This window comes from Melanerpes formicivorus, unplaced genomic scaffold, assembly GCF_026170545.1.
Source record: "Melanerpes formicivorus ecotype bairdi unplaced genomic scaffold, bMelFor1.0.p_v2 SCAF_5, whole genome shotgun sequence".
In the NCBI taxonomy this organism is placed as follows: Eukaryota; Metazoa; Chordata; class Aves; order Piciformes; family Picidae; genus Melanerpes; species Melanerpes formicivorus.
In genome coordinates this window covers 11,660,597-11,686,789 of record NW_027142357.1, presented here as the reverse complement: position 1 = coordinate 11,686,789, position 26,193 = coordinate 11,660,597, and the positions used below count along the sequence as shown (strand labels likewise).

The window sequence follows — 26,193 nt, the reverse complement described above, 5'->3', positions numbered from 1 at the left end:
CGTGGTGGGGAGGGGGTTTGCCCCAACCCATTACACCTACTTGCTCCATTTCACCCAGCTTTTTTCTCTACTCTCATTTTAGCAGCATGCAGATACTTCAAACAAGTTTGGTGTTCAAATTACACAGAAGAATGTTGGGGCTCTTGAAAAATGGGACATGGAGTGGACACCAACCCCTCCCAAAGCCACAAACAACACAATCCCTTAACGAACCAAAACAAAAAACAAACAAAAAACCCCTTCCAAATCTGAATTTCAGTTTCAAGCATAATCAAAAGCTCATTTGATACTTCAAAAGGTACAAAACTATTTCCAGTTAGTTCAGTGAGGGTAGTGCTGCACTGACCAATGTGCTAAGTCAGGTTTAGTAATAGTTTCATAGTTTCATTCAGGGTTGGAAGGGACCACAAGGATCATCTAGTTCCAACCCCCCTGCCATGGGCAGGGACACCCTACACTAGATCAGGCTGGACAGAGCCTCATCCAGCCTGCTCTTAAACACCCCCAGGGACAGGGCCTCGACCACCTCCCTGCACAACACATTCCAGGGTTTCACCACTCTCATGATGAAGAATCTCCTCCTCACATCTAGCCTGAATCTCCCCACCTCCAGCTTCATTCCATTCCCCCTAGTCCTAGCACTACCTGAGATCCTGAGAAGTCCTTCCCCAGCCTTCCTGTAGGCCCCCTTCAGATACTGGAAGGCCACAATTAGGTCACCTTGGAGCCTTCTCTTCTGCAGACTGAACAGCCCCAACTCCTTCAGTCTGTCCTCATAGGAGAGGTGCTCCAGCCCTCTGATCATCCTTGTGGCCCTTCTCTGGACACGTTCCAGCACCTCCACATCCCTCTTGTAATAGGGGCTCCAGAACTGGACACAGTACTCCAGGTGGGGTCTCACCAGGGCTGAGTAGAGGGGGAGGATCACCTCCCTCGACCTGCTAGCCACACTTCTCCTGATGCAGCCCAGGATCTGATTGGCTTTGCGGGCTGCAAGTGCACATTGAGAGCTCATGTTGAGCTTTTTGTCCACCAGCACCCCCAAGTCTCTCTCCTCAGGGCTACTTTCCAGCCAGTCACTGCCCAGCCTGTATTTGTGCCTGGGATTGCCTCAACCCAGATGCAGGACCCTGCACTTGCTCTTATTGAACTTAATACTCATGATAGCACTCTGATTTGAAATGACTAACACTGAGGTGTTTGCAACTTGTTTTCAGTCCCTTCCCTGTCAAAATCTGAAGAGCATCTACCTCTATTAAAGACTCTTATCCAGATTCGACAACTCTATTTCAGAACAGTTATTTTAAAAGGCATTGTTGGCTGTTAAAAAACAAAAAGTGAAACAAGAATTTTCCTCATATCTGTAACACAAATGCTAAAGTATTTTCTACAAAGTATTGGAAAATAGAGTAGCCAGGTGGACAAACGCAACCAACCAAAACGTGGCACACGGTTTCAAAACCTCATTTCTCTTACCACTGTGCTTTTGTCATCAGTGCTTCTGTGTTCAAGCAGCACTAGAGTTGTTGCAACTTCACCCACACACAAGAGTGAAACAAAGTTCAATAAGTAAGGTTAATTATTTTACAAGCCAATTATACAGATGGAAAAAAGGATACAAGCTTTCAGGCAGACAAACCCTTAAGAATCTAATATTATCTGTGCTCCCCAGCCTACTCATTTACCATAGAAACTTCTTACATTTACTCTATCTAGCTAGTCCTAGTGTCAGTATTTTCAGTTACCATCCTACTGAGTATTCAACAGGAATATAAATGCAAAGTTTTCTTCACAGCAAAAACCAAACTAACATACATGAGTATTACCTTTCTTAATGCTCCATGTTGTTTTCGGTATTTCTTATTCCAGGACATTCCTTTTTTCTCCAATAGCTTCTGGCCTAATTGATCCACAGGAATTTGTTTAGATTCTTCCTACAGAGAAATTAAAAACTAGGATACTGAAAGCCATAAAAGTCAAGGGATTAACACAAAGGTGGCAATTCTCTAGTGCCTAAATCATTCCTGATTGTTAATAAACCAACGTAGCATCCTGGTTAATAAATCAATGTAACATCTGCTTATAAGCAACTTAAGAAATACTCCAAAATTACTTTTTATTGCATGAAAGCTCACTACTGGTAATAAATCAGGTTAAGTTACAGGATTTTTCTGGTTCACAAGAAGTTAAGAGGTCTGTACACTGAAACCTGCCCATTCCTGCATACAGTAACCACTTTTTCTAGGTTTTCTAACATCAAAATCAAAGCAATAAACCCCTTACATACCATACCTCTGATAAAATCCCTTTCAACACGGCCAATGGATGTTCTTCTTCACCATTTTCAGTATCTCTTAAAGCCTTATCGTCAATCAGTCTATCCTCTTCTTCCTGTATAAGAAATAAGAAACTCAAATACTGTTGTTCCACACAACAAGTGGTTTTCAATTACAGTCTGCACTAACAATAGCATCCACAATTAAAAACATAATTCCTGATAGGTTGCCTCTGCCACACATCACAGGCTGCATATTGTCATACAGAATATCCACAATCAGGGTTTTCTAACAAAAAATGCTTTTGCATTATTTACAAATAATCAGCCAGAGTCATCCACTAAAAAAACTGTGCTAGTCTTGAGCAAAGATATTAATTCATCTGGGAAAGAAAAAGCAAGCCCACCAATGTGAGATAGTTCAGCAGATCTATCTGGACAGTGACTGCATCCTGTGGAAAACTCGCCTCTTCAACAAAGTAAGAGACCAAATGTGTCACTAAAACATTCCTTAGTTTGGATGTAAATTTCATTCACTAGTTCTTAATATTTTTCTGAAAACCAAGATACATCAAGCAAGGCAGAAAACCTTTGGGACTTACTTGCAATTGCCAGTTTCCTAATTCATCCACATCTCTGATATAAACATGATAGTGTCCTCCATAGCAGCCACCTTTATGTATAATAACAGAGAAGAGCTCATACATGTACTCTGAATCATCCATTTCAGTCTTTAAAAAGAAAAACAATAATAGTAATAACAATATATATCAGTAATTCTTTCACACAAGGACAGTGTCAAAGCATCAGCATAGCTTCAGATATTTCTCAGCATGCATTTCCATGCGCACAAACAGAAAGAGCTTTCCAGCGCTTCTGAACACAAGCACAGACTGACACAAACCACAGACCAAGGCACAGGTTTATTGAGCAACCTTTGAAGCATGATTCTGAACAGTAGTGGAAATCCCAAATTTTAAATAATCAAGTATTTATGCAAATAACAGAACAGCTCAACCTGTTTAAAAGGCTAAAGAAAAAAAACAAGCAACACATTGACATACACAAACCGACTAAAAAGGGCTTCTTCAGAAGCAAGCACCGAGACATTTCCAACTTGCACCGCAACATCTCAATACAAAGTAAAAAGCCTTTTTCAATAACAGTGCCTCTGCTAAGTATTTTCTTCCTATATTTTAAGGATCAAAACCTGGCAGTAAGCATTAGTACAGCTCAGCTTATCATCAAGAATACATATATATGAATGCAAAGACAGAGTCCTAAGAAAAATTAAATACCTACAGACAGATAAAACATATATAGCTAAATTTATACATGGTATCACCAACGAATATAAAGTTCAACTTCCAGGTGACAATCTTCCTTTCAAACTAATGCCAAATTAAATTTTATGCCATTATAACACCCTTGCAGTAGTTATGAGGCATTTCTCACTCAGAAAGTGATCTTCTGGAAAAAAACAACACAACAGGAGCCATCAATGTGCACTTGCAGCCCAGGAAGCCACATCCTGGGCTGCATCAAAAGCAGTGTGAGCAGCAGGACAAGGGAAGTGTTTCTGCCCCTCTGTTCTGCTCTTGTGGGACCCTCACCTGGAATACTGCATCCAGTTCTGGTGCCCCCAGCTTAACAAGGACACCAAACTGCTGGAGTGGGTCCAGAGGGCCACAAAGATGATCAGAGGGCTGGAGCACCTCCCCTGTGAGAACAGGTTGAGAGGGCTCAGGCTGTTCAGCCTGGAGAAAGGAAGGCACCAGGGTGACCTTACAGCAGCCTTCCAGTACCTGAAAGGGGTCTACAAGAAAGCTAGGAAGGGATTTTTACAAGGGCTTATAGTGATACAATGAGAGGGAAATGGATAGAATCTTGATGAGGACAGATTTAGACTGGATATTGGGAAGGAATTATTTACAGTAAGGGTGGTAAGACACTGGAAAAGGTTGTCCAGGAAGGTTGTGGATGCCCCCTTCCTGGAGTTGTTCAGGGCCAGGTTGGATAAGGCCTTGAGCAACCTGGTCTAGTGGAAGGCATCCCTGCCAGTGCTAGGGGGCTTGGAAGTAGATGATCTTTAAAGCCCCTTCCAATCCAAACTATTCTATGAACCTGTGAATCTATGAAGTTGGAATTCCAAAAATTTGGAATTAAAAATGCATAATAAAAGATGATCTGTCCATGAGAGACCAGTTCACTGCTGAGTATATAGAAACTTTGTAACAAAGGTAACAGTACAAACCTGCTCACAGAAAGGCCTCAGGTTTATCTGGATGGGGAACGTATAGCAGCTTGTTTCCTTGTATCGTTCACACTTCTCAAAGTCGAAGTTAAATCTCAGTAGAGAAATGGTGAGAAAAGGTGGTAACTTGCGTAGTTTAGCAGACTGTAAGGTGATGAAAAAAACTTGTAAGCACACAGGTATAACAGAGCCCTGTTTGCACCTTGCTATGGTCAACCACTTTCCAACAAAACTTCACTAGAACCCAACTGACATGACCAGTGTCTTAATTTTAAAATGATCTTCCCTAATTCTCAGTTTCCCTACTAACTAGACATTCTGAAAGCAATCAATGGGTTTCCCCTCTGTTGAACCCTTGAATGGTGATCATCAGTCCAATACTTTATCCTGCTACAGAAAATTAATTCAAAGACCTACAACTCTCATAAAGCTCTCACTGGGCTGCCCTCCCCCAGCCCTAACTAAAGGGATGGATGAGAAGACAAATAAAAAGTCTTAAATTGAGTTATTACATTGGGGAAGCCAGTTCAAACTGTCATAAACCAACAAACAGGGCCCAACTGTCAGCACAAGGATATTTAGGCTGTGCTGTTATCCAGACAGTAACCAGTGTTATTAGCCATGCTGCCATTTGAGAAAGCATTCAGGGTCACAGTATCACAGCATAACTTAGGTTGGGAAGGACCTCGAGGATCATCGAGTCCAACCTATCAACACAGACCCCATAACTAGACCATGGTACCAAGTGCCAGGTCCAATCTCCTCTTGAACACCTCCAGGGACGACGACTCAACCACCTCCCTGGGCAGCCCGTTCCAATGACGAATGACTCGCTCGGTGAAGAACTTTCTCCTCACCTTGAGTCTAAACCTCCCCTGGCGCAGCTTGAGACTGTGTCCCCTTGTTCTGGTGCTGGTTGCCTGGGAGAAGAGACCAACCCCTTCCCGGCTACAACCACCTTTCAGGTAGTTGTAGAGGGCAATGTGGTCACCCCTGAGCCTCCTCTTCTCCAGGCTAAACAATCCCAGCTCCCTCAGCCTCTCCTCATAGGGCTTGTGCTCAAGGCCTCTCACCAGCCTTGTTGCCCTTCTCTGGACACGTTCAAGTGTCTCGATGTCCTTCTTAAACTGAGGGACCCAGAATTGGACACAGTACTCAAGGTGCTCAACTCCTCTGGAGGGTCCCAGTGTACACAAGTGTCAATCACATGAAGCTTTCCCAAGGTGCCAGGGATGAAGGCAGGGAACCAGACCAAAGGACTACTCCAGTCTGGATGTCCCTAAGCTCCTGGGAAACATTCTCAATAAAAAACAAAGCTCAATGTCACAGTTCTCTCTTGGATACTGATTAACTCCAATAACCCAGCACAGGAAAAGGGTCACTACATTTGGATTAACAAGCATTTATAAAATTAAAACCAACAGAAAACCCTCAAAACTGAGAGACTTCACCCATAGCCAGGGGCAGATCAAAGTAGAAAACTGTTTGCTAGAAAATTATGGTAGAGCAGCACAACTCAACATATAAATCCACTGGCTTCCCTCAAAAGGAAAGAAAAGAATTTTGGGTCTATCTTGTGACCATGAGAACATGACTTTTAGGCTTCACTGTGCCTGGATTTTTATTCTCCCGTTTCCTAGTCTAGTATGCAGGAAGTAGTCGGAAAGCTCATTGAGACAGGGCATGAGGTGGGGATTCCAGAAGTAAACTGGCAGATTGATACAACACAAGCATACACAATGAAAATACAGTCAGTGTCTTGCATGTCAGAAGAGCTCTATGGCTCCTTGCATGAATACCTTCGTACTCACTTGAAGTCTCTAGCACTACAGAAGCATACTGAAAACATCTACTAAAGGTATTAATTTATCACTGCAAGAATGTCTTCAGCATCAGGGAAATGATGCAATACTTGGATCAACAGATTCCATTTCCATGTGCAGAGACACAGTTCATTCTTTTGTCTCTCTCAGTTGGGTTCTTCATAAGAATTTCCATGCTTTTCTCTGCTATATGGATCTACTTTCTTCCTCATGCTTCAGCTTATCTTTTAGCCTACCCTCTCAAATGCCCAAAGTGTGGAAACTACATGCCGCCCCTTTCACCACTGCCTAGATTAAAGACTGCAATAATATTTAAGTGAAGGAAAGAGTCACTTTTTTTTTTTTTACATAGTTGTTGAGGCTTAAAAACAGGTCAGACTTTAGTCTCCTCTTGTTATGCATCAGGTACAGTAAAGATACAAATTCTTTTATTTCAGAGTTAGTGGTAAGACACAGCAATGTAAACAAAGTTCCTAACTGTTAGTCAACTGAACGCTCAGAATCTCCAAAGCATTACCTTTGAGGCTTCAACAAGTTTATCACAGGCTCCACATCGATACAAGTTCTCATTTTCAAAATACTCCTCTTCTACATACATGTTCCACAGGGCCTCCTCCAAGCCAGCAACACCTTTGACTGCCACCGTTAGGTCTAAGAAATCCTCCTATGCAGAAGTACAATGTGTAAGTAAGATAGTAAGTGGGCTAAGCTCACAGTACATCAGAAAGATATTCATATTCCCTATGTGGTAGTTTAAGGCTATGCCTTTAAATTTTTTTGCAGATCTTGCATAGAAAAGTAGTAAAATGTAAATAAATCACTACTGGGTGGGAAAAGCAAAATAAAGATTCTAAACACTCCCATTGGACAGATATCTACCATAAGACTGGTGGTACCAAAATGAGCCTCTCTTCTCACTTCTTTGCTCTGGAGATACACTAACTTGCTTCTGCTTGAACTTGGCTGCATTATTTTGGTTAAATCTAACAGCAACTTTCTCTGCTCCTTTCTCTTCTCCCTTTTGTACAGGGGGGTAGGGGAAGGTGGTGAAGGAGAAGCTAGTAGCTTCCCCGGTTCTTTGACCAGCAGGGTTCTTGTGCTGTTTATTAATTGTAAATATCTGTAAGTATTTGAAATACTGTATATTTTGTGCATATTCATTGTATTCCATTGTAGACTGTAGTTTTGCCTGTGAATACAACTTTCATTTGCTTCCAACTGGGCTGGTTTGGTAAAGTTAACGTTGGAGGGGGAAATTTCAACCCACCACACCATTCACCACAGCAGATGTTAAGCATTCATTTTGCTTTCATTGCTAATGGGGAAAACCCCTTATACATACACAGCAGAGGAATTATTTTTAGATACAACATCAGGCTGATGTAGGTGGTTTAGAAAATGCCAGCCAAGACTTAATGACAAAGTTCTACATAATTTTCATGTGTGCAAGTCTGCAGCATCCTAACCAACATACACAGTAGATTCAACAAGGCCACCAGTAATACCCAAGAAAGATGTAATTATTCTTAAAAGAAACCTAACAGAACAACAGCAAAACCAAAAACATTTGAAGTATCTTCAACAGACTGAACAGAAACCTATGCTGGATAATCAGCTGGCTTTACCTGTCTCTCGCTGATATTCTTGCATTCTTTACAAACAATCTGGTTGACAACAATCCCATGGTACAACCGGTTAATAAGGTCATGACCAGAAGTCCCCACAAGGGAAGTTTCCAAAGCACTGAACAGGATCCGATTTAATTCCTGCACATCATGCTGCCTCATTTCCTGCATGATTAAAAAAACAACAACAAAAACCTTGAAGAAATGAAATAGGGACATCTGCTTCACGTATTGCTTAATAACAACAGTGAGTGTGACAGTGAGTTGCCTCAATGACTACCCATATATTTACTACCTTGAGTAATAAGTTACAACCTTATTATTTTCCTTAATTTGGTTAGGCTAAATGTGAATATTGTGCTCAGCTGAGGGCTTTTCACTACAATAAAGATATTGAAGTGATGGAGCATGTCCAAAGATGGGCAGTGAAGCTGGTAAAGAGGCTAGAGCATAAGCCTTATGAGGAGCAGCTGAGGGAACTGGGGAGCTGTTCAGCCTGGAGAAAATGAGGCTCACAGGAGGCCTTAACAGCTATCTGAAAGATGGCTGTAGTGAGATGGAGGTCAGTCACTTCTCTCAAGTACAAGTGACAAGATGAGAGGAAATGACCTCAAGTTGAGGCAGGGGAGGTTTACATTTGACACTGGGAAAAAAGTTTTCACCAGAAGGATTGTCAAGATTGGAACAGCCAGCCTGGCAAAATGGTGAGGTGGTCAGTCCTGCAGGTATTTAAAGATGTGTAGATATGGTGCTGAGGGACACAGTTAGCAGTGAACTTGGCAGTGCTGGGTTCATGGTTAAACTCAATGATTCTATGCTTCTTCAAATGGCTACAAGCACATAAACTATAACCCACATAACCCATACAACCCACTTGTATGAGTAGATTTAGACTAAACTCTAAGGCGAATTACACAGCTCCACTTAGGTAAAAATCTAAGTATTTGAGGTCAAGAACCCTAGTTACTGTTGGAAAAACAATCCTGCAGAAGACAAGGAACTGGCTACTGAAGTTGTATCTTGCGGAACAATTTTCTTCTGCTGCTTCTTGTAAATAAGATACAATTGTACACAACAATAGCTGACCCAATTCAATGCTGTCTCCCCAGCTTAAAGAAATCATCTTCATTCAGGAAGATGTTTATCAGTGATGGTGTCACTGATGATTTGTACCTCTTGGCTGTTCCACCCAAAGCTCTCAGTAAGGTCTGTTGTAGATGCAGCCTGCTGGTCCAAAAGCAGAAGCTGAGCAAATAACCGTTGAAGTTGTAATGGAATTATTCGAACCTAGAAACACAAAACAAAATATACCAAACAGATCAGGAAGAGTCTTGAAACCAGTAATTTAAATAAAAAACCCAATAATTTTGTACAAAACCTATAATAAACCATCACTGTCTATGGCTTTCACAGCTTACTGGATTCACAACTAAACATCAGTCAAACTTGATTCCCAAAAATCTCCAGTGCCTCACCTTACTCGGCCAAATGAAACAAATTCTGTGATAAAGCAAAACTGTACAGATTAAAATTAAGCCATGACCATAGTTCAAAAGGACAGCTTTCTCTGATACCTTTCATAATACTAAACCCCAAGAACTCAGATATAAGACATCTTAACATACAGATTTAACATGTGCTGCTCCTTGCTCAGTGAAGGGTTTGGTGATGGGATGGAAGAAGATGGCAAAGAGAAAGGTTAGTATCAACAATCTTGATCACAGGATCACATCCACGTGGATTTTGAATCTCTCCAGAGAAGGAGACTCCACAATCTCTCTGGGCAGCCTGCTCCAGTGCTTTATTAATCTCACAGTAAAGAAGCTTTTCCTCACACACAGATGAAATATCTTGTGTTCCAGTTTGTGCTCATGCCAATTGTCATGTTGCTGGTCTTAAGAGTCTGTCCTTATCCTCTTGACACTCATCCTTTAGATATTGATAAACACAGCTAGGATCCTGTCAATCTTCTGCAAGATAAACATCCCAGGCCTCTTAGCTACCTATATTTATAGCTGACTCATAAAGAAAAATATTTTCCAAGCAGACAGTTTTGTGACATTAGGCTGAGACCTAAATAATTAAACTCTACAGTCAACTTCAGAAAGCAGTTTTTAAACAAAAGGATTACATTCCAGGCCTATAGAATCTTGTGGAGAGGTGGGCTATGAAGTCTTCAGAGACCCTCAGTGCTGTCATCCAGGCTGCACACACTTGTTTGGTTTTACTTCTGGTGGCAGAAACGTGGCTTCAATTACAAAAGAGAAAACTCTAAAACTGGACTGTACAGAATTGTTCCTACAGGATCAGAACTGTTCCTGCTCCCCTTGAAGACAGAACTATCTCTGCTATCAATTTCAGCAGAAACAGGCTTCAGGCTCCTCCTGAAGCAAATGCTTATGACACTGAAAACACTGAACTGTGTGAAAAATCAAGAATCAGCCAAACTGTCTTTCACTACCAAGAGTTTGGCTTCCATTCATTCTCATAGGAAGTTTCATGCAAATTGCAACAATTTTCTTCTGAAATGACATTCATCAGTGACTAACAAAAAAACACTGAATACCTTTGCGTCAGGTTTATTGCTATCACCCAGAGTCCCAAGTTCTTCGGGTCCTAAAGAGAACAGTGCCTCTGTAATTATGAAGAAAAATGCCTATTTAGAAACCAGACAATATCTCCTCTTTAAACATTTTTTTTTTGCATTTTAACTGTCACACATAACAATGAGATTCTTTCTGACACAATAAGACATTAAATAATACTCCTGAACATCATTCAGATGGGCCTACAGGAAAGATGGGTTGGGATTCTGCATCAATAGGACAAGGGATAATGGTTTCAAAAGCAGTGGGAAGATTTAGATTAGATGTTAGGAGGAAATGCTTTACTTTGAGGGTGGTGAGGCACAGGAACAGGTTGCCCAGAGAGGTTGTGGATGCCTCCATCCTGAAAGCATTGAAGGCCGTGTTGGAAAAGGATCTGAGCAACCTGCTCTAGTAGAAGGTGTCCCTGCCCATGGCAGGTGGGCTGAAACTAGATGACCTTTAAGGTCCTTTTCAACCCAAACCAGTCTATGATACTTTGAGTCACTCCTGCAGTAAATCCAAACTATAACAATAAAGCAGAAGTAAATCTGAAGGTGTTTAGTTGGCAAACTTTCTGGGGTTTTTGTTTGGGTTTTATTCAGGAATTCTAGTGGCTGCATGCAAAAAAAAGAAAAGAAAAACAAACCCAACCAACCAAAAACCCAACAACAAAACAAAACAAAGACCCTACAACATTTCATAGACAGCAATAACCTCTTACACTGTGCCCACCCATAAGAAAAGGTTTACATTTATAAAACCTACATTGTATGCAGAAAGCGATGACACCAGTTTTACAGATCGGTAGCTTTTGAGTGTTCTGTAATAACTGACTTGAAGTAAATTGTCCCTGAAAACAATGTTTGTTGTGTTTCTTTACTAAATAAGTAGAAATGCAAGTCACTGTATGCTGCAGTTTGAGCTGGGTGCCCCCCTGCAATGTTTACTTCCTGTGTCCAGAAGTCCAGCCCAGAGAGGACACAGGAAATTATGTAGTATTTCCTACCACAATCATTTGCACCACTATAAGATCCAGTGCGGAGTCTAGCACGCTCTCTTTTCTTCCTCCTCTGTCAGCCGGTAACTGGGGGAGATGTCTCCTGGATTTGGGCCTGGCTAGGCCCAAGGCCACGGGGGGGATGGGCAGTCTCAGACCTGGCCAGCTGAGACTAGCCTAGCAGTGGGAGGGGGAAGAAGGAGCCCTGGGGGTCTTGGGTGTACCCTCAGGTGGGGATGGGATCTCTCTGGATCTGTTTTGGGATCTTTCTTTGTCACTGCGCTTTTGCTTTTCTGTAAATGTTCACTGCATTCTATTTAAACTTTCCATCACTTTTGCAATCCGTTTGTCTGAGTGTTTATTGTTGCCAGTGGTGGGGAAGGGGGCTGCCTCAACCCAGCACACTGTAAAATAAAAATTCCAACATTAAGATTTCAAACACATTACCTCTAAATTCAGGCGTGAAAAGCAGAGTCTGCAGAAGGGAATTGAGGTAGCAGGTCCCACCCTGATTTTTGATACCGCTTAGGTTGGTGAAATCCCTGGGAGCTGGAGGCTCAGAATCTCTGGGCTTTGATTTCTTCCCTTTTCCACAACGATCGTTTGAAATAAATGAAAAATCCTCCTCAAACAAGTCCCCAAACATTGTGAAGGCAAAACAGTCCTAAGAAACAAACAAACAAAAAAGTAATCTATTACAAAAAAATACAACAGACTACGCACACCTCTAATCCTCCAAGACAAACCTTTCTGACCTGATTAAAGAAGTTAAATTTTTTTTCCTCTTATTATGGCCATTCTAAAAATTAACATCACTGCATAAAAAAGTGTGTACTTAGGTGACAAACAGAGTAAATTTAAAGGAATTTAGCACAGGTATGAATAGACTTCTAGCTAGAATCAAATACATCACATTTCAATTTTGCAGCAGTGAAAACTCACAGAGCAAAATAAACACGTCCTTCTAAACATCCAAAGTTAACTAGTGCTCAAGTTGCCCAGTCTGCTGCAGGAAGGATATGTGAGGCCCCCCCCACTCAACACAATCTCTGCACTGCCTCTCAACAAAACCACATGCACACACAAACTGTCTCTAGTGTTGGCCAGTTTGGATGGGAAGAGTGCAATAAATAGTCAAAAACACAGTGATATTCTATGAAAATATTATCTTTGCTTCCAGATGTTTAAGTCAAATTTAACAGCAAATAATTCTTCTTGTGGAAATTTTTTCCAGTCATCTTTCAAAGCCTTGTAACCTTTTACCAGATACCAGGACTCCCAAAGTTAGCTCCCTTTTGTGTTGTATTTGTCACCCTGTTATTTCACTTGGTATGTTGCAGGAGGGAGTAATGAAGGAGTTACAGCAAAGCACTGAATAACTGTTCCCATATTTACCTTCATTATGCGTGAAAGTTTACAGATCTTTATTATATTCCATTCAGGATTATCTTCCAGACAAAAACTTCCACTACGACATTCATGTCTATAACGGAACTTGTCCCCTACCCTTACTCTTATCTACCTCCTCTAAACCCCTTAAACCTCTCCTTTACTTGTTCTTGTGCTTAAAGGACCATGTCTGCCAACAAAGTTTAAGATGTGCACAAACCACAGGCTTCCATAGCTGTAGAAGTGCTCTGTGTAATGGTGCTCTGGACTGATCTGGTTTTGCACATCTGCTGAGCACTAAACTACATTTATTATTATCCCAAAATCTCACTCCTGTATGCTCACTTCAAACCACACCAATATATATACCCTTTACAAACATATATGTAAAGATATACAGATATACTCTACAGCTGTGATGACCTCTGCCCATTTCATTCAGCTGTCTATTAGCATGACGACTTCAAAGCTTCACTGATGGCACCTGTCTTCACTGCAATTTATCAGTCAATTTCACAAGAAAAAAAAAAAAAATCCATCATCTCAGCATTCACTGTTTATTTCTGAGAATTTACGACATGCTAAACATAGGCCCTAGCAAAAAAACCAAAGAAACTCCTTCTCACTTCCCTCCTGTGGCAGCTGATCTTCACTTTCCTCCCTTTTAGCTAATTATTTAATCAAGCAATAACTTTCTTCTCCTGTGTCAGCTTCATTAAAGAGCTTTCAGTGGTAAATCTTGGTGTCTTTTCAAAAGCTGAATGCAGGTGATAGCTCCCCATTCAACCAACTAGCAGCTCATCAGGCACCTCCTAAAAATCTTTTTATAAAACAGCATTACACTTAGTCCATTTTAGTACTTCCCATAGTAGACCAGTTTTAAAGCAACAGGCTGTGCTCAGAGCAGCTGACTACGAAGCAGCATGGCAGTGTTCACTCTGCTTGTTCTATAGTACTTCTTCAGTGCTTCATACCTGTTATATACTCCACAAAATAGAATAACATGGCTGGAGATACTTTTTAATTAATACATACAGGAAAAAAAATAATTTGAGCTCTTTGCATTAAGTTTTCCTCCTCTGAATGCAGCGCCTATATCCTGACTACCTAAAAAAGAAGCCTGCAAAGGTCCCATGTTTCAAGATGTAATTGCTAGGTTTATTATTCTTTCCAAACTGTCTCACAGCTTTCATCCACTTTTTCCAGTTAAGCCTGCTGCACTTCAGCATTTAACCAAATATGACAACCCTTCCTATTTTCATCACTGAATGCACAACAGCTTGCTCCTAGTAGGTTTGTTCACCACAGAAACATGCATGTGCATATGCATCAAAAGCAGCAGGTCAAGGAAAGGGATGCTTCCACTCTACTCTGGTGAGACTCCACCTGTGGTGCTCTGTAAAGCTTAAACATCATCAGCACAGGATAGACACTGCTGGAGTGGATCCAGAGAAGCCCACAAAAATAATTAGAGGGCTGAAGGCTGGGAGAGTTGGGGTTGATCAGTCTGGAAAGCAGGAGGCACCAGGGAGAACTTACTGTAACCTTTCAGTGCATAAAGAAGGTCTAGTCTTTTTTAGTGGGTCCTGTTGCAACAAGGAGCAATGGTTTTAAACCAAGAAGGGCACTTTAGACTAGGTAGAAGTGATTTTTTAAAATGAGGATGGTACAACACTGTCACAGGTTACTCAGAGAGGTGGTAGAAGCCACCTTCAAAGTCAGCAACCTCACCTAGTTGAAGATGTCCCTGTTCACTGCAGGGGGGCTGACTAAATCACTTTTAAAAGTCCTTTTCAACCCAAACCATTCTATGATATCTAGAAGACAGCAATTATCTTACTGACCGTCTGCTGTACACATCCACCACTCCAGAGAAGTACTTCACCAGGACAATGCCAAATTGTCCCACGTTCCTCATTTGACTCTCAGAACACTGCTGTTAGCAGCTTCTTTCCTTTAAAAATCATACAGAAATACAGATTCACTACTGGACTTGATGATCTTAAAGGTCTTTCACAGCCGAAAGAATTCTGTGATTCTGCCAAATCTCTGTATGATGCCTCTGGTCCAATTCCCCCACAAAGGCAAGCCAACTTAGAATTAAGGCCTTGCTCCATAAACGCTGGAATCACTCTCCATGGAAGATCCCCAAACGCCTCTCAGCTCGTATTCCGATGGGAACCTTCCACACTGTAACTCGAGTCAGGTACGTCTCATCCTAACACAGTGAACCCCCAGGCTGCACCTACACCCTCCCCACAGCAGTACCATCACAGCCTAGCCTTCCCTTCCTCAGGCTGAACTCACCCGGCTCCTCCTGCCTCTCTCCACCAACCATATGCTCCAGCCCCGGAGTCCCCACGGAGCTGGGCCCAGCCTTCTGACGCGGCCTCAGCGATACAGAAGAAAGGAACAGGACCGGTACCCTGGACCTGCCGCTACCAGCTTGGGGGCTGGCAGGGAACGGCCTCTCGTCGCTGCCTACCTCGGAGTTACCGCACAGAGCCCGAACCTGTAGCCGAGCCTGCGCCTACCGCCACGGCCCCGCGGCCGCCACCATCTTTGTTGTGGCGCCTCGCAAAGCACTCTGGGACCTTAAGGCCGCAGCGGCTCCAGGACTTCACACACCTGACCGAATCCCGGATAGAAAACAGCAGCCGGAACACCTCTGGTAAGGGGCAGGAAGGAGTCGCCTGGAGCCGATGCGAACTGAAGGCGGGCCAACAACGCGGCGGGCGGCCACGCACAACCTGCTGGGAGTCGTAGTGAGGCCTGGTGGGGAGCCGCAAGGCCTTCTGGGTGCTGTAGTTTCCTGGTGGCCGCCGTGCACGGCGGGAGTCAACGAGCGTTGCCATGGAGACCGCGCGTTGCCTCTCCGGCCCTGGAGGAGGGCAGGCCTGCCTCTCTAGCGCCTTATTATCTCAGTGAACCGTTTGAGCAAATGCCTAGGTTATAGTGACACTCTAAGGGTAGGATCAGATATACTGTATTGTGCTTCTAAGGAGGACCATTGATCAGGGGCTTTATGGAGTGAAGCTAATTACTTTGTATAAACATTACTTTGTATAAACATGCTAGGCTAGGAACTTTAGCCTGGAAGAGGAGCTCAAAAGATTGATGATGCCTGGCTTGTGTGGGAAATTCCTACCAAAGTGAAACAAAAGGCTCTAAGAAGACACTAAGAGCATCACAACTTTATCAGCAAACTATGGAAATGCAAAACTGTTGGAACTTATGCACCTAGTGAGTAGACTTTAACATATCATCATGATACTAAAACACACAACCCCTTCAGCTGGGAATCCCCTTACCTACGAGACGAACTCTTTCAGATCACACACCATTTTGTAGATGCTATTGCTTTAATTGACAAAAATACAGCATTAACTTCAGAAAGTGCCATCACTTAGAAGAGACAGGTGAAAAGTAAAATTACTGAAGAGAATTAGTTCTTTTTTTAAAATCTCAAACCAGGACATGCCACCAGGGACAAGCCCTGCTGAAGCCTTCTGAAAATCACAGCAGGGGATGAAGCTCAGTGTACCACCCTTGTACAGTAAGAGCATCGGCACCAACAAAGAGGCCACACCAAAGCTGGGATGGTTTTCCTCCTGCCCTGGCCACCCCAGGACTCTCCCTGAGGTCATGTGAACCCATTAGCTGCTGGCAAGTGCTGACAGTGTCAGGATTGTAAGTACATATAAGCCAAATCAGAGAAACAAGCAGTTGTTCACAGCTAGCTACTTCATGCAGCCACTAGCCTAGAATGACGCAGCTGGCACCTCACTTCCTACCAGAATTGAGTCCACTGTGATCACACACATCCTACCAGCAATCACACTTCAGGGTTCCTACTGCCTTGTGCAAGTGACCACGTGTGAGAGGTAAACAAATCTTACCCCACACTCCCTTGAACCCAGTGAAGTTTTAACTCATCAGGAAACCCTTGCCAGATAACCAAGCACAGTAAGAGAGTTGCTGGCAAACTTTCCAGCAATCGGATGCACCTCAGAGATACTGATTAACTTCACCCATCCTGGGCTTTGCCTGAGGGCCATCTCAAAGGCTGTGAAGCAACTATTCTCAATAAAGAACCAGGTCTTAAGCTTCACTGATCTATGCCTCAACTGCCAAGTCAGCATCTCTCTGTCTTGGTGTCACTGCAACTGTGAAGACTTGCACTAGCTCAGAAGAGTTGGTTCATCAGCCCTTGCCCCTTATTCTGAGGCTCTCTTTTGTGCATCCAGTCCTGGTCTCAAAGAAATTGTCCTAACATGAATGTCACCAAGCACAATTGTTGAGGCTGTGTCCATACATTACTGTGGTGCTGGAGCTGCTCACACCAGAACTGCCTTCCTTGATTGCTACCAAGGCATAAGACAGGACACATCAAAGATCAAGAGAGAAATTGTGACCGTTTTAGGCTGTGCCTTTAAGAAAGGGACATTTGCTGGAACACTCTGGAAAACATTCAGATATTCTAAACAAATTTCATTGGTAAATTGGTAGAATGCAACTTTAAGTTTTAGTTGTTTGAGTCTGTCTCTGTTCAGTCTGTTCTGCCTTTCCAGCCTGTCTGCTTCTGAGCAACTAGCCGGAGCTGACCTTGAATAACAGATAAGAATTAATCCTTGCATGCGCTTGGAGCCTAACAGAATTTATTCCTTAATAATTATTTTCTCTCTCTCTCTAACCCTTTTTGGGGAAAAAGGGAGGTAAGGGGGAGAGAGGGGGTGCAGGGGGGGAACCCTCCTCTGTCCAGAGGAGGGAGTTTTGTTCTGTATTACTTTCTTTGCTGTGTATTTCTGCATATATATTGTAAATACTGTATATTGTGTATATAGATTTGCATTTCATCCTGCTTGTAAATATAGCTCATACCCTTTGCTTCTCTGACTGAGCTAGCTGTGGTTTCTTTGTGGGGGAGGGAGAACTGAACTTGCTCTCACCACCACAGAAATCCTAAGACGTCTGACTAGCATGTTGAGGAGTTACTTTTCTCCTGAAAACAAGGATCTCCATCGACTCAGCAAAGGGTCACTACATTTGGTTTTGCAAGTAATGAGAAAAAAAAACCAACAGACTACCTACAACACGGAGCAGTGAATCATTAACTAGCAGATTCTGACACAGCAGCACAACTCAACATATAAATGGAGCAAATTCCTTCAAAAGCAACATCAAGCTACAGCCTGAAGGAGCAAGCTCTTGCACATTCTATACTCTGGCCGCAGAAAATGACTTTGAGGCTTTACTGTGCCTGCATTTTTCTCATCCTCCTTCCTGGCCTCTCAGATGGAGGGAAACTCCTGGTGGTGCCCATGGTAGGAAGCCACTGGCTTAGCATGCAGAAAGTGGTTGAAAAGCTGTCTGAGAGAGGACATGAGGTGATGGTGCTTATGCCAGAAGTAAGCTGGCAGATGAAAACGACCCAGGCTTACACTGTGAAAACATACCCAGTGTCTCAGACACTAGAAGAGCTGGACCATTGCTTTCGTGAGTACCTTGCCAGTAACCTGGAGGGACTGACTTTCCCAATGAATGTTCTAGCAATATACAACACCTCAGAACATGCTTTCCGTATGTTTTTTGCTCAGTGCAGGGAGCTCTTCAGCAGCAAGGAGACCCTGCAGTACCTGAATCAAAGCAGATTTGATGCTATCCTAACAGACCCCATTTTACTTTGTGGAGCAACCCTTGCTAATTATCTTTCTCTTCCATATATTTTCTTCATGAGAGGATTTCCTTGCAGCTTACACTATGAAGCACCACAGTGCCCAAACCCTCTGTCCTACATCCCAAGGCTATTTTCCTTCAACTCAGACCACATGACATTTCTACAGAGAGTGGAAAATGCACTGATTGCCATCATGGAACTTGTGTACTGTAACTATTACTACGAAGATGCACTAAAGCTTTCCTCTGAAGTTCTTCAGAGAGATGTATCCTTGTTGGATCTCCTGAACTCGGCTTCCATTTGGCTTCTGAGATTTGACTTTGTGTTTGAGTATGTGAGGCCAGTGATGCCCAATATGGTGTTTGTTGGAGGTATAAACTGTGTTCAGAAGAAACCACTGCCTAAGGTAAGTTATTTTCCCTGAAAATAATTTTTATCTACTGTTTTAATGAAATAGCTGCTTAACACTGTTGTGTTATGTGTAAGATCTCAAGGCCTGCCTGTCTCAGAGTGCAGAGCAGGGTTTTCAGGACAGCAACCAAAGATGAAGGCTCCTTCTTTGAGTCCTGCAGATGCTGTGTTGGCCTCCCTTCCCTTCACTTAGCATGAAGCCATCATGTAGTTGAACAGTTTTTGTCTAGTACCGTAGGGAGAAAATCCAGTCAGGATTGTTCTTCCCCTCAGACTCAGGATTGCATGGTGTATCCTGGGAGTGGGGAGTTTTCAACTGCCTGAGGGCCATTCTTTAGGCAGTGATAGCACTGCTTTACTGCTCTAAATCAAGAGCCTGGACTACAGCTTCACTGATCAACCTCAACTACCAAGTCAGCCTCTTCCAGCCTCACCCATTAGGTGCTGGCAAGTGCTGACAGAGTGTTGCAATTACAAATACAAATAAACCAAATCAGAGAAAAAAGCAGTTGTTCACAGGCAGCTTCTTCATGCTGCCACTAGCCTGGAACAACCCAGATACCAGTGATCACAGTTCAGGGTTACTATTGCCTCATGCAGGAAACCCTTGCCAGATAACCAAGCACTGTAAGAGATACTGATTAACTTCACCCATCCTGGGCATTGCCTGAATGCCATCTCAAAGGCTGTGAAACAACTATTCTAAATAAAGAACCTGGTCTTAAGCTTTACTGATCTATGCCTCAGCTGCCAAGTCAGCATCTCTCTGTCTTGTCTTGGTGTTACTGTAACTGTGCCCTTGCCCCTTATCCTCAGGCTCTCCTTTTTGCCTCTTGTCCTGTCCTCAGACAAATTGTCCTGTCCTCAGAGAAATTGTCCTAACATGATTGTTCCCATCCACATTTCATGAGGCTGTTTCCATTTGTCACTGTGGTACTGGAGGTGCTCACACTAGACCGACCTTCCTTGGTCCTGACCAAGGCTTAAGATCAAAGATCAAGGAGAAGTCCTAAGAAATCTGACTAGAATGTTGAGGAGCTACTTCTCTCCTGACCATAAAAGTCACCAACGACTCTGTACAGGAAAGGGTTACTGCATTTGGTTTTGCAGGTAATGAGAAAAAACAACAGACAGCAGCAGTGAATCATTAACTGGCAGATTCTGACACAGCAGCACAGCTCAACAGATACATAGATCAAGTTCATTCAAAAACAACATCAGGCTACAGGCAGAAGGAGCAAGCTCTTCCACAATCTGTACTCTGGCCACATAAACAGGACTTTGAGATTATTATATTTAAAAACGTAAAACACAGGTCCTACAAAAATTAGGAAATGTTCTGATTACCAATGACAGTATCCCACACAACCTTAAAAGTCACCTGTCTTTCTCTTAGGATACAGTTTGTGATCAGAGGAGGACTTCTGGGGAATGTGATGGTTCTAGGCTGTCTTGGGCATGCTGATCATCAAATGAGTTTTTATTCCTTGGAGCAGTAAAGAGGGGTGGTGGTAGAACCTTAGATTACTAGAATCATAGTTGAATTGCTTCAGCTGGAAAAGGCCTCTAAAAAGCATTGAGTCCAACAGTCAACCTAACAGCACCATGGCCAGCAAACCATGTGTCAAAGTACCATGTCTACACAATTTTTACCACCTCCAGACATGGTGACTCCACAAACTCTCTGGCCAGCTTAAGAAATGCTTCTAGAAATATATTAACAATATAATGAGGACTAAGGAGGATCTCCATCTATATTTGATACAGGGGGAAACAAAACAACCAAGGATGAGAAAAAGGCTGAGGTACTTAATGCTTTCTTTGCCTGGGTCTTTAGTAGTAGAACTAGGTACTGAGGAAGGAGGCAGAAGTGCTCATCAAGCCATTTTCCATCATTTATCAGCAGTTCTGGCTAACTGGGAAAGTCCCAGTTTATGGAGATTAGCAAATGTGACACCCTTCTAGAAGAAGGGCTGGAAGGAGGAACCAGAGAACAGCAGACCTGTCAGTCTGACCTCAGTGCTAGGGAAGGTTATGGAGCAGATCGTCGAGTTGGACTAGAAGAGGAAATAGAGATGAGCCACTGCAGTAACTGAAGAACAAGAGCTCCCTCTTTCAAATGAGTAGGTGTTCCCAGCTGCCTTCCTAATGTTGCCACCTCATCTCACTTCCTTCCAGTGTCGATTCCCACTGTAGTCTAAAGTGATCACAGACATTGGGGCAGCAGGGCTACAGGGAGCGGTTCCGCTGACACAACATACCTCCTATCCACTGCATTTGTCCAGTACAGCCCCTCTTCCTTGGGGTTGTCCATTCCTACCCTGCCATCCCTCAGCTATGAAGTTTTTTATGAAAGTTCAGGGTTCCTACTGCTTTGCATATGCGTCCACATGTGAGAGTTAAACAAGTCTTATCTTACACTCCTTTGAACCTAGCAAAGTTTTAGCTCATCAAGAAACAATTGCAGATAACCAAGCCAGCTGGGGGAGGTGCTGGCAAACTCTCCAACACTCAGAGGTACCTCAAAGGTAGTGATTAACTTCACCTGTCCTGAGCTTTGCTTTGCACCCACTCCCTCAGGAGAAGTGTGCTGCAAAGCTCGGATAGCAAATTTGTCCTGCAGAAGGAGGAGTGGAAGCAATATTTAGGACAGTTTTGGACATAAGCATCATTCACCACAGCAGGATAATTTTGCCTCTCACCTCTCTGTTTACCTGTCTGCAGCAAATGGTGAGAGGGCAGGAGAGGTGGGGTGGCAGTGGGGAGGATGATTCATTCACCTTCACCTTATTTTGAGGTTCTCCTGTTATGTTTCCTATCCTGTCCTAAAAGAAACTGTCCTAACATCCTTGTGTCCAACCCTAAAGACATTTGTTGTGCTTGTTTTCATTTGTCACTGCCATACTGAAACTGCTCACACTGGACCTGCCTTCCTTGGTCCTGACAAAGGCATAAGACAGGCCATGTGAAAGATCAAGAGAGAGGTCCTAAGAAATCTTACAAGCATGTTGAGGTGCCACTTCTCTCCCAAACACGAGGAACTCCAATGACTTGGAAAAGGGTCACTGCATCTGGTTTACAAATAATTAGGAAAAACATTCAGACCAGCGATAACATAAAACAGTGAATCATTAACTAGGAGATTATGACAAAGAAGCACAACTCAACATATAAAAGGATCAAGATCCTTCAAAAGCAACATCCAGCTACAGCCTGAAGGAATAACTTCTTCCACAGTCTATACTCTGACCACAGGAAGATGACTCTGAGGCTTTGCTGTACCTGCATTTTTCTTCTCCTCCTTCCTGGCCTCTCAGATGGAGGGAAACTCCTGGTGGTGCCCATGGTAGGAAGCCACTGGCTTAGCATGCAGAAAGTGGTTGAAAAGCTCGCCGAGAGAGGACATGAGGTGGTGGTGCTTATGCCAGAAGTGAGCTGGAATATGAAAACGACCCAGGCTTACACTGTGAAAACACACCCAGTGTCTCAGACACTAGAAGAATTGGACAATTCCTTTCGTGAGTTATTTGCTACTTCGCTGGAGGACCTGCCTTCTCTGATGTATGCTATAGCAATGTACAAGAGCACAGTCAATATTTTCCATACATTCTATGGTCAGTGCAAGGACCTCTTCAACAGCAAGGAGACCCTGCAGTACTTGAACCAAAGCAGCTTTGATGCTGTCCTAACAGATCCTGCTTTTATGTGTGGAGCAACAGTTGCTAATTATCTTTCTCTTCCATATGTGTTCTTCATGAGAGGATTTCCCTGCAACTTACACTATGAAGCACCACAGTGCCCAAGCCCTCTGTCCTACATCCCAAGAGCATTTTCTTTCAACTCAGACCACATGACATTTTTACAGAGAGTTGAAAATGCACTGATTGCCATCATGGATCATTTTGTCTGTAATTATGTCTATGAAGATGCACTAAAGCTTTCCTCTGAAGTTCTTCAGAGAGATGTATCCCTGATGGATCTTGTGGACTCTGCTTCCATTTGGCTTCTGAGATTTGACTTTGTGTTTGAGTATGTGAGGCCAGTGATGCCCAACATGGTGTTTGTTGGAGGTACAAACTGTGTTCAGCAGAAACCACTGTCTAAGGTAAGTTATTTTCCATCCAAATAATGCCTTTAGCTATGAGTTGTCATTATGGCCTTTTTTGTGCCATTCAAGTTTTTATTTCTGGCAATGATTGGGTAAAACCAGGCTGCAGCAATGCTTTTCCACAAGCTGAAATCAAATTGCTTTAATGGAGGCAGATGCCTCAGAATTCACAAGGATTTCACAACAAATCCAACAAAAAATTGACTTCCTCTACCAGCTGCAAATCACTGCTCTTAGTGATTTGTATTCATCAGTCAGAGGCAGCTGTTTATTTCATTTTCATGGAGTCTGACATTTTAGGCATCTAGATTTCTTTCACCTGAAGAAAACCCTTGAAGACTATTCTCTAAGAGTTGCTTGTTTTCTTTTTCACTCTAGACACAGCAAAGTCTGTTCTTTTGCTTTGGTTGGGTCTTCCTGATTTATGGTTTCCAACCTAACTGTCCCGCCTCATCTTCTAATGACTCCAGAAGTATTTGAAGGCTGGCATTGTAAGTTGTCCCTTATTAGGAAGACATTGCAAATGAACTTGAAATTTAGCCAAAGTTAATGCAAAGTTGCTCTTTTGGGGGGCAGCTCATAAATGCAGGGTTTGTAGAAACTGGTCAAAGCAGAGTTCAGAAATGGAAGCTGTATGAACCTTTTCCATTTGTTCTTCTTGTTGTTTTACTGGAAACACCCACTACTTCCTTAAACATCTGGTTACCTTGAAACATGACATTAAAACCAGATTTGAGGAGGTAGTTACTGAAGTAAAGGAGCAATGTGAGTCTCTTCATGAACCACGCATTCGTCATTCTGTCCATGCATTCCATGCATTTCCCTTCAAGTTGCTGATGAACTCAGTAGCAGTTCAGAGCAGCCTGGTGTCACCAGCTATAACATAAAAGAGGAATAATTTACTAGGAGATTATGACAAAGCAGCACAACTCAACATATAAAAGGATTGAGTTCCCTCAAAAGCAACAGCCTGAAGGAGCAATTTCTTCCACAGTCTGTACTCTAGCCGTAGGAAGATGACTCTGAGCCTTTGCTGTGCCTGCATTTTTATCTTCCTCCTTCCTGTCCTCTCAGATGCAGGGAAACTCCTGATTCTGCTAGGTTGTGCTAGGAACCCAGTGGCTTAGCAAGCAGAAAGTGGTTGAAAAGCTTTCTGAGAAAGGACACGAGGTGGTGCTGCTTATGCCACAATTTAGCTGGCAAATGAAAACAACCCAGGCTTACACTGTGAAAACATACCCAATGTCTCAGACACTAGAAGAACGGGATGATAGCATTAGTGAGTATGCTGCCACTCACCGGAAGGGCCTGCGTTTCTCAATGGACATTCTACCAATGATCAACAGCTCACGGCATATTTTCTTTACATTCTTTGCTCACTGCAGGGACCTGTTCAGCAGCATGAAGACTATGTCGGTCCAGTGATGCCCAGTATGGCCTTCATTAGAGGTATAAACTGTGTTCAGAAGAAAGCAGTGTATAAGATATGTTCTCTTCCATCCACAGAAGACTTATAGCTATGCATTGTGATTATGGCCTTTTAGCGCCAATAACACTCATAAAAACCTACTGCAGTATTTTGAACAATGAGCCAGTCCTTATTGTTTGACTAATAACTACCCAGTTCAGATCTGACCTCAGCTGACTCTGTACTAACCTAAGAAGTTCATCCTTTCTTTCTTTGTCTGTTCTCTGTTAGGCTCCAATTTCTGTTTCCTGAATCACTTCCTCTGCCAGGAAGCATGGCCTTAAGGGATAGTTGAGCCCCTCCATGAGGGGATTCAAAGCCACAGGTTCCACTATCAAGTTCCTAGCTAATTTAGCCAAGAGAGAACCACTCTTCTCATCAAAGTTCATCTGCTGTTCTTCTCTACCTCAGATTTGGGCTTGCATTGTCCATCCTGGTAGTGGAGATCTATCCATAAGACATGCAGGTCTGAGTGCTTCCAGGAGGTGAGAATTTAACATCAACTTTATGCATGCTGCTTAGGTGTTCTCAATTAGGAGAAGAAATGGTGTTGCAATTTCCATTCGTTCTGCTGGGTGCATCTTCATGGTTCCCTTTGAAAGCAAAACATTGCTTGCTGCTTTTCTCACTGAGTACTTCTCCACTCCATGGTATTAAGCACAGTTAGGACAAGAGTACATCCCTGGTGTTAGCTGAGGAAAGGTGGAATGTGGTGACAAACTTCCAAGCTTACAAATCATCAAAAAGCACAAAGAGGGATATATTTCTCCAAGAAAAGTCCACTCCCCTTCCCTATTATATGAGCAATGGTAATATGAAAAATAACCACAAAGGTATTGGGAAGTTAAATATTTAGTATTTTAGTTTAAATATTACATGGGCCTTCATAGAAAGGACTGTGTTGGATGACTCCAGAGCAGAACTCTTTGGTTTTCTGCCACTACATTGGTGTTTCCATAGTTTTACCAACCAGCAGGAATATTTCTTCTTCTGACATCATCTTTATGCTTTGCTGAAGGTGGAAAGATCCTGGTAGTACCTCAGGGTGGAAGTCACTTGCTCAGCATGTGCCTTGTAGGGGGGAAACTCTGACATGGAAGAGCCCTCACAGAAGCTGGCACTGCTTCTCCACCCACACTTCCTGGTCCAGTTCCCTTTCTCAGCATCATGTGGCCCCACTAGTTGTAGCCTGTGCTTGCATCAGCATTGGGACTGGAAACAGACATGAGCCAGGGCAGTAACTAGAGAACAGCTCCCTCTTTGAAATGAGCCAATGTTCCCAGCTGCCTTCTTAATGCTCATCTCAATTTCTTCCAGCACTGAATCCACACTTACCATGCACATTGTGGCAGCAGGGCCTCAGGTAGCATCCCAGAGCTATGCAGCTTCTTACCCAAGTTCAGAGTTCCTAATGCTTCCCACAGGCAACCAGGTGTGCAAGGTAAACAAGACTTATCTTGCACTCCCCTGAACCCAGCAAAATTTAACCAATCTAGACATCACTGCCAGACAATCAAAACAACTGAGGAAGTTGCTGGCAAACTCTCCACCACTCAGAAGTGCCTGAAAGGCACTGAT

The 26,193-nt window shown here is 43.0% G+C and overlaps 3 protein-coding genes across 7 annotated transcripts in view; 2 read left to right on the top strand and 1 right to left on the bottom strand.

The window, feature by feature from the left end:
- USP40 (ubiquitin specific peptidase 40) overlaps positions 1-15,558 on the bottom strand; it is a 42,045-nt gene extending 26,487 nt beyond the window's left edge. The window contains exons 1-10 of one of the 5 annotated variants that reach the window (XM_068138135.1): positions 15,437-15,558; positions 12,010-12,226; positions 10,544-10,611; positions 9,151-9,264; positions 7,978-8,142; positions 6,870-7,016; positions 4,530-4,673; positions 2,878-3,006; positions 2,293-2,391; positions 1,827-1,934 (exon numbers count right to left, since the gene is read on the bottom strand). In XM_068138135.1, the coding sequence (XP_067994236.1) occupies positions 1,827-1,934; positions 2,293-2,391; positions 2,878-3,006; positions 4,530-4,673; positions 6,870-7,016; positions 7,978-8,142; positions 9,151-9,264; positions 10,544-10,611; positions 12,010-12,208 (1,173 nt within the window). In that variant the 5' untranslated portion in view covers positions 12,209-12,226; positions 15,437-15,558. Of the gene's footprint in view, positions 1-1,826; positions 1,935-2,292; positions 2,392-2,877; positions 3,007-4,529; positions 4,674-6,869; positions 7,017-7,977; positions 8,143-9,150; positions 9,265-10,543; positions 10,612-12,009; positions 12,227-12,957; positions 12,979-15,258 lie in introns of those variants that run through there. The other 4 variants (XM_068138132.1, XM_068138136.1, XM_068138131.1 and 1 more) reach the window with 4 other exon arrangements.
- Positions 15,559-18,089: 2,531 nt separating this feature from the next.
- The window catches only part of LOC137441143 (UDP-glucuronosyltransferase 1A1-like), a 110,912-nt gene continuing 102,808 nt past the window's right edge, over positions 18,090-26,193 (top strand). Inside the window, exon 1 of the mRNA XM_068138118.1 lies at positions 18,090-19,034. Coding sequence (XP_067994219.1) covers positions 18,105-19,034 — 930 coding nt within the window. The 5' untranslated portion in view covers positions 18,090-18,104. The remainder of the gene's footprint in view (positions 19,035-26,193) is intronic.
- Positions 22,137-24,664, top strand: LOC137441533 (UDP-glucuronosyltransferase 1A8-like). The gene is made up of 2 exons (XM_068139199.1): positions 22,137-23,144; positions 24,533-24,664. Exons 1-2 carry the CDS (start codon positions 22,299-22,301, stop codon positions 24,662-24,664), a joined length of 978 nt encoding a protein of 325 aa, XP_067995300.1. The 5' UTR covers positions 22,137-22,298.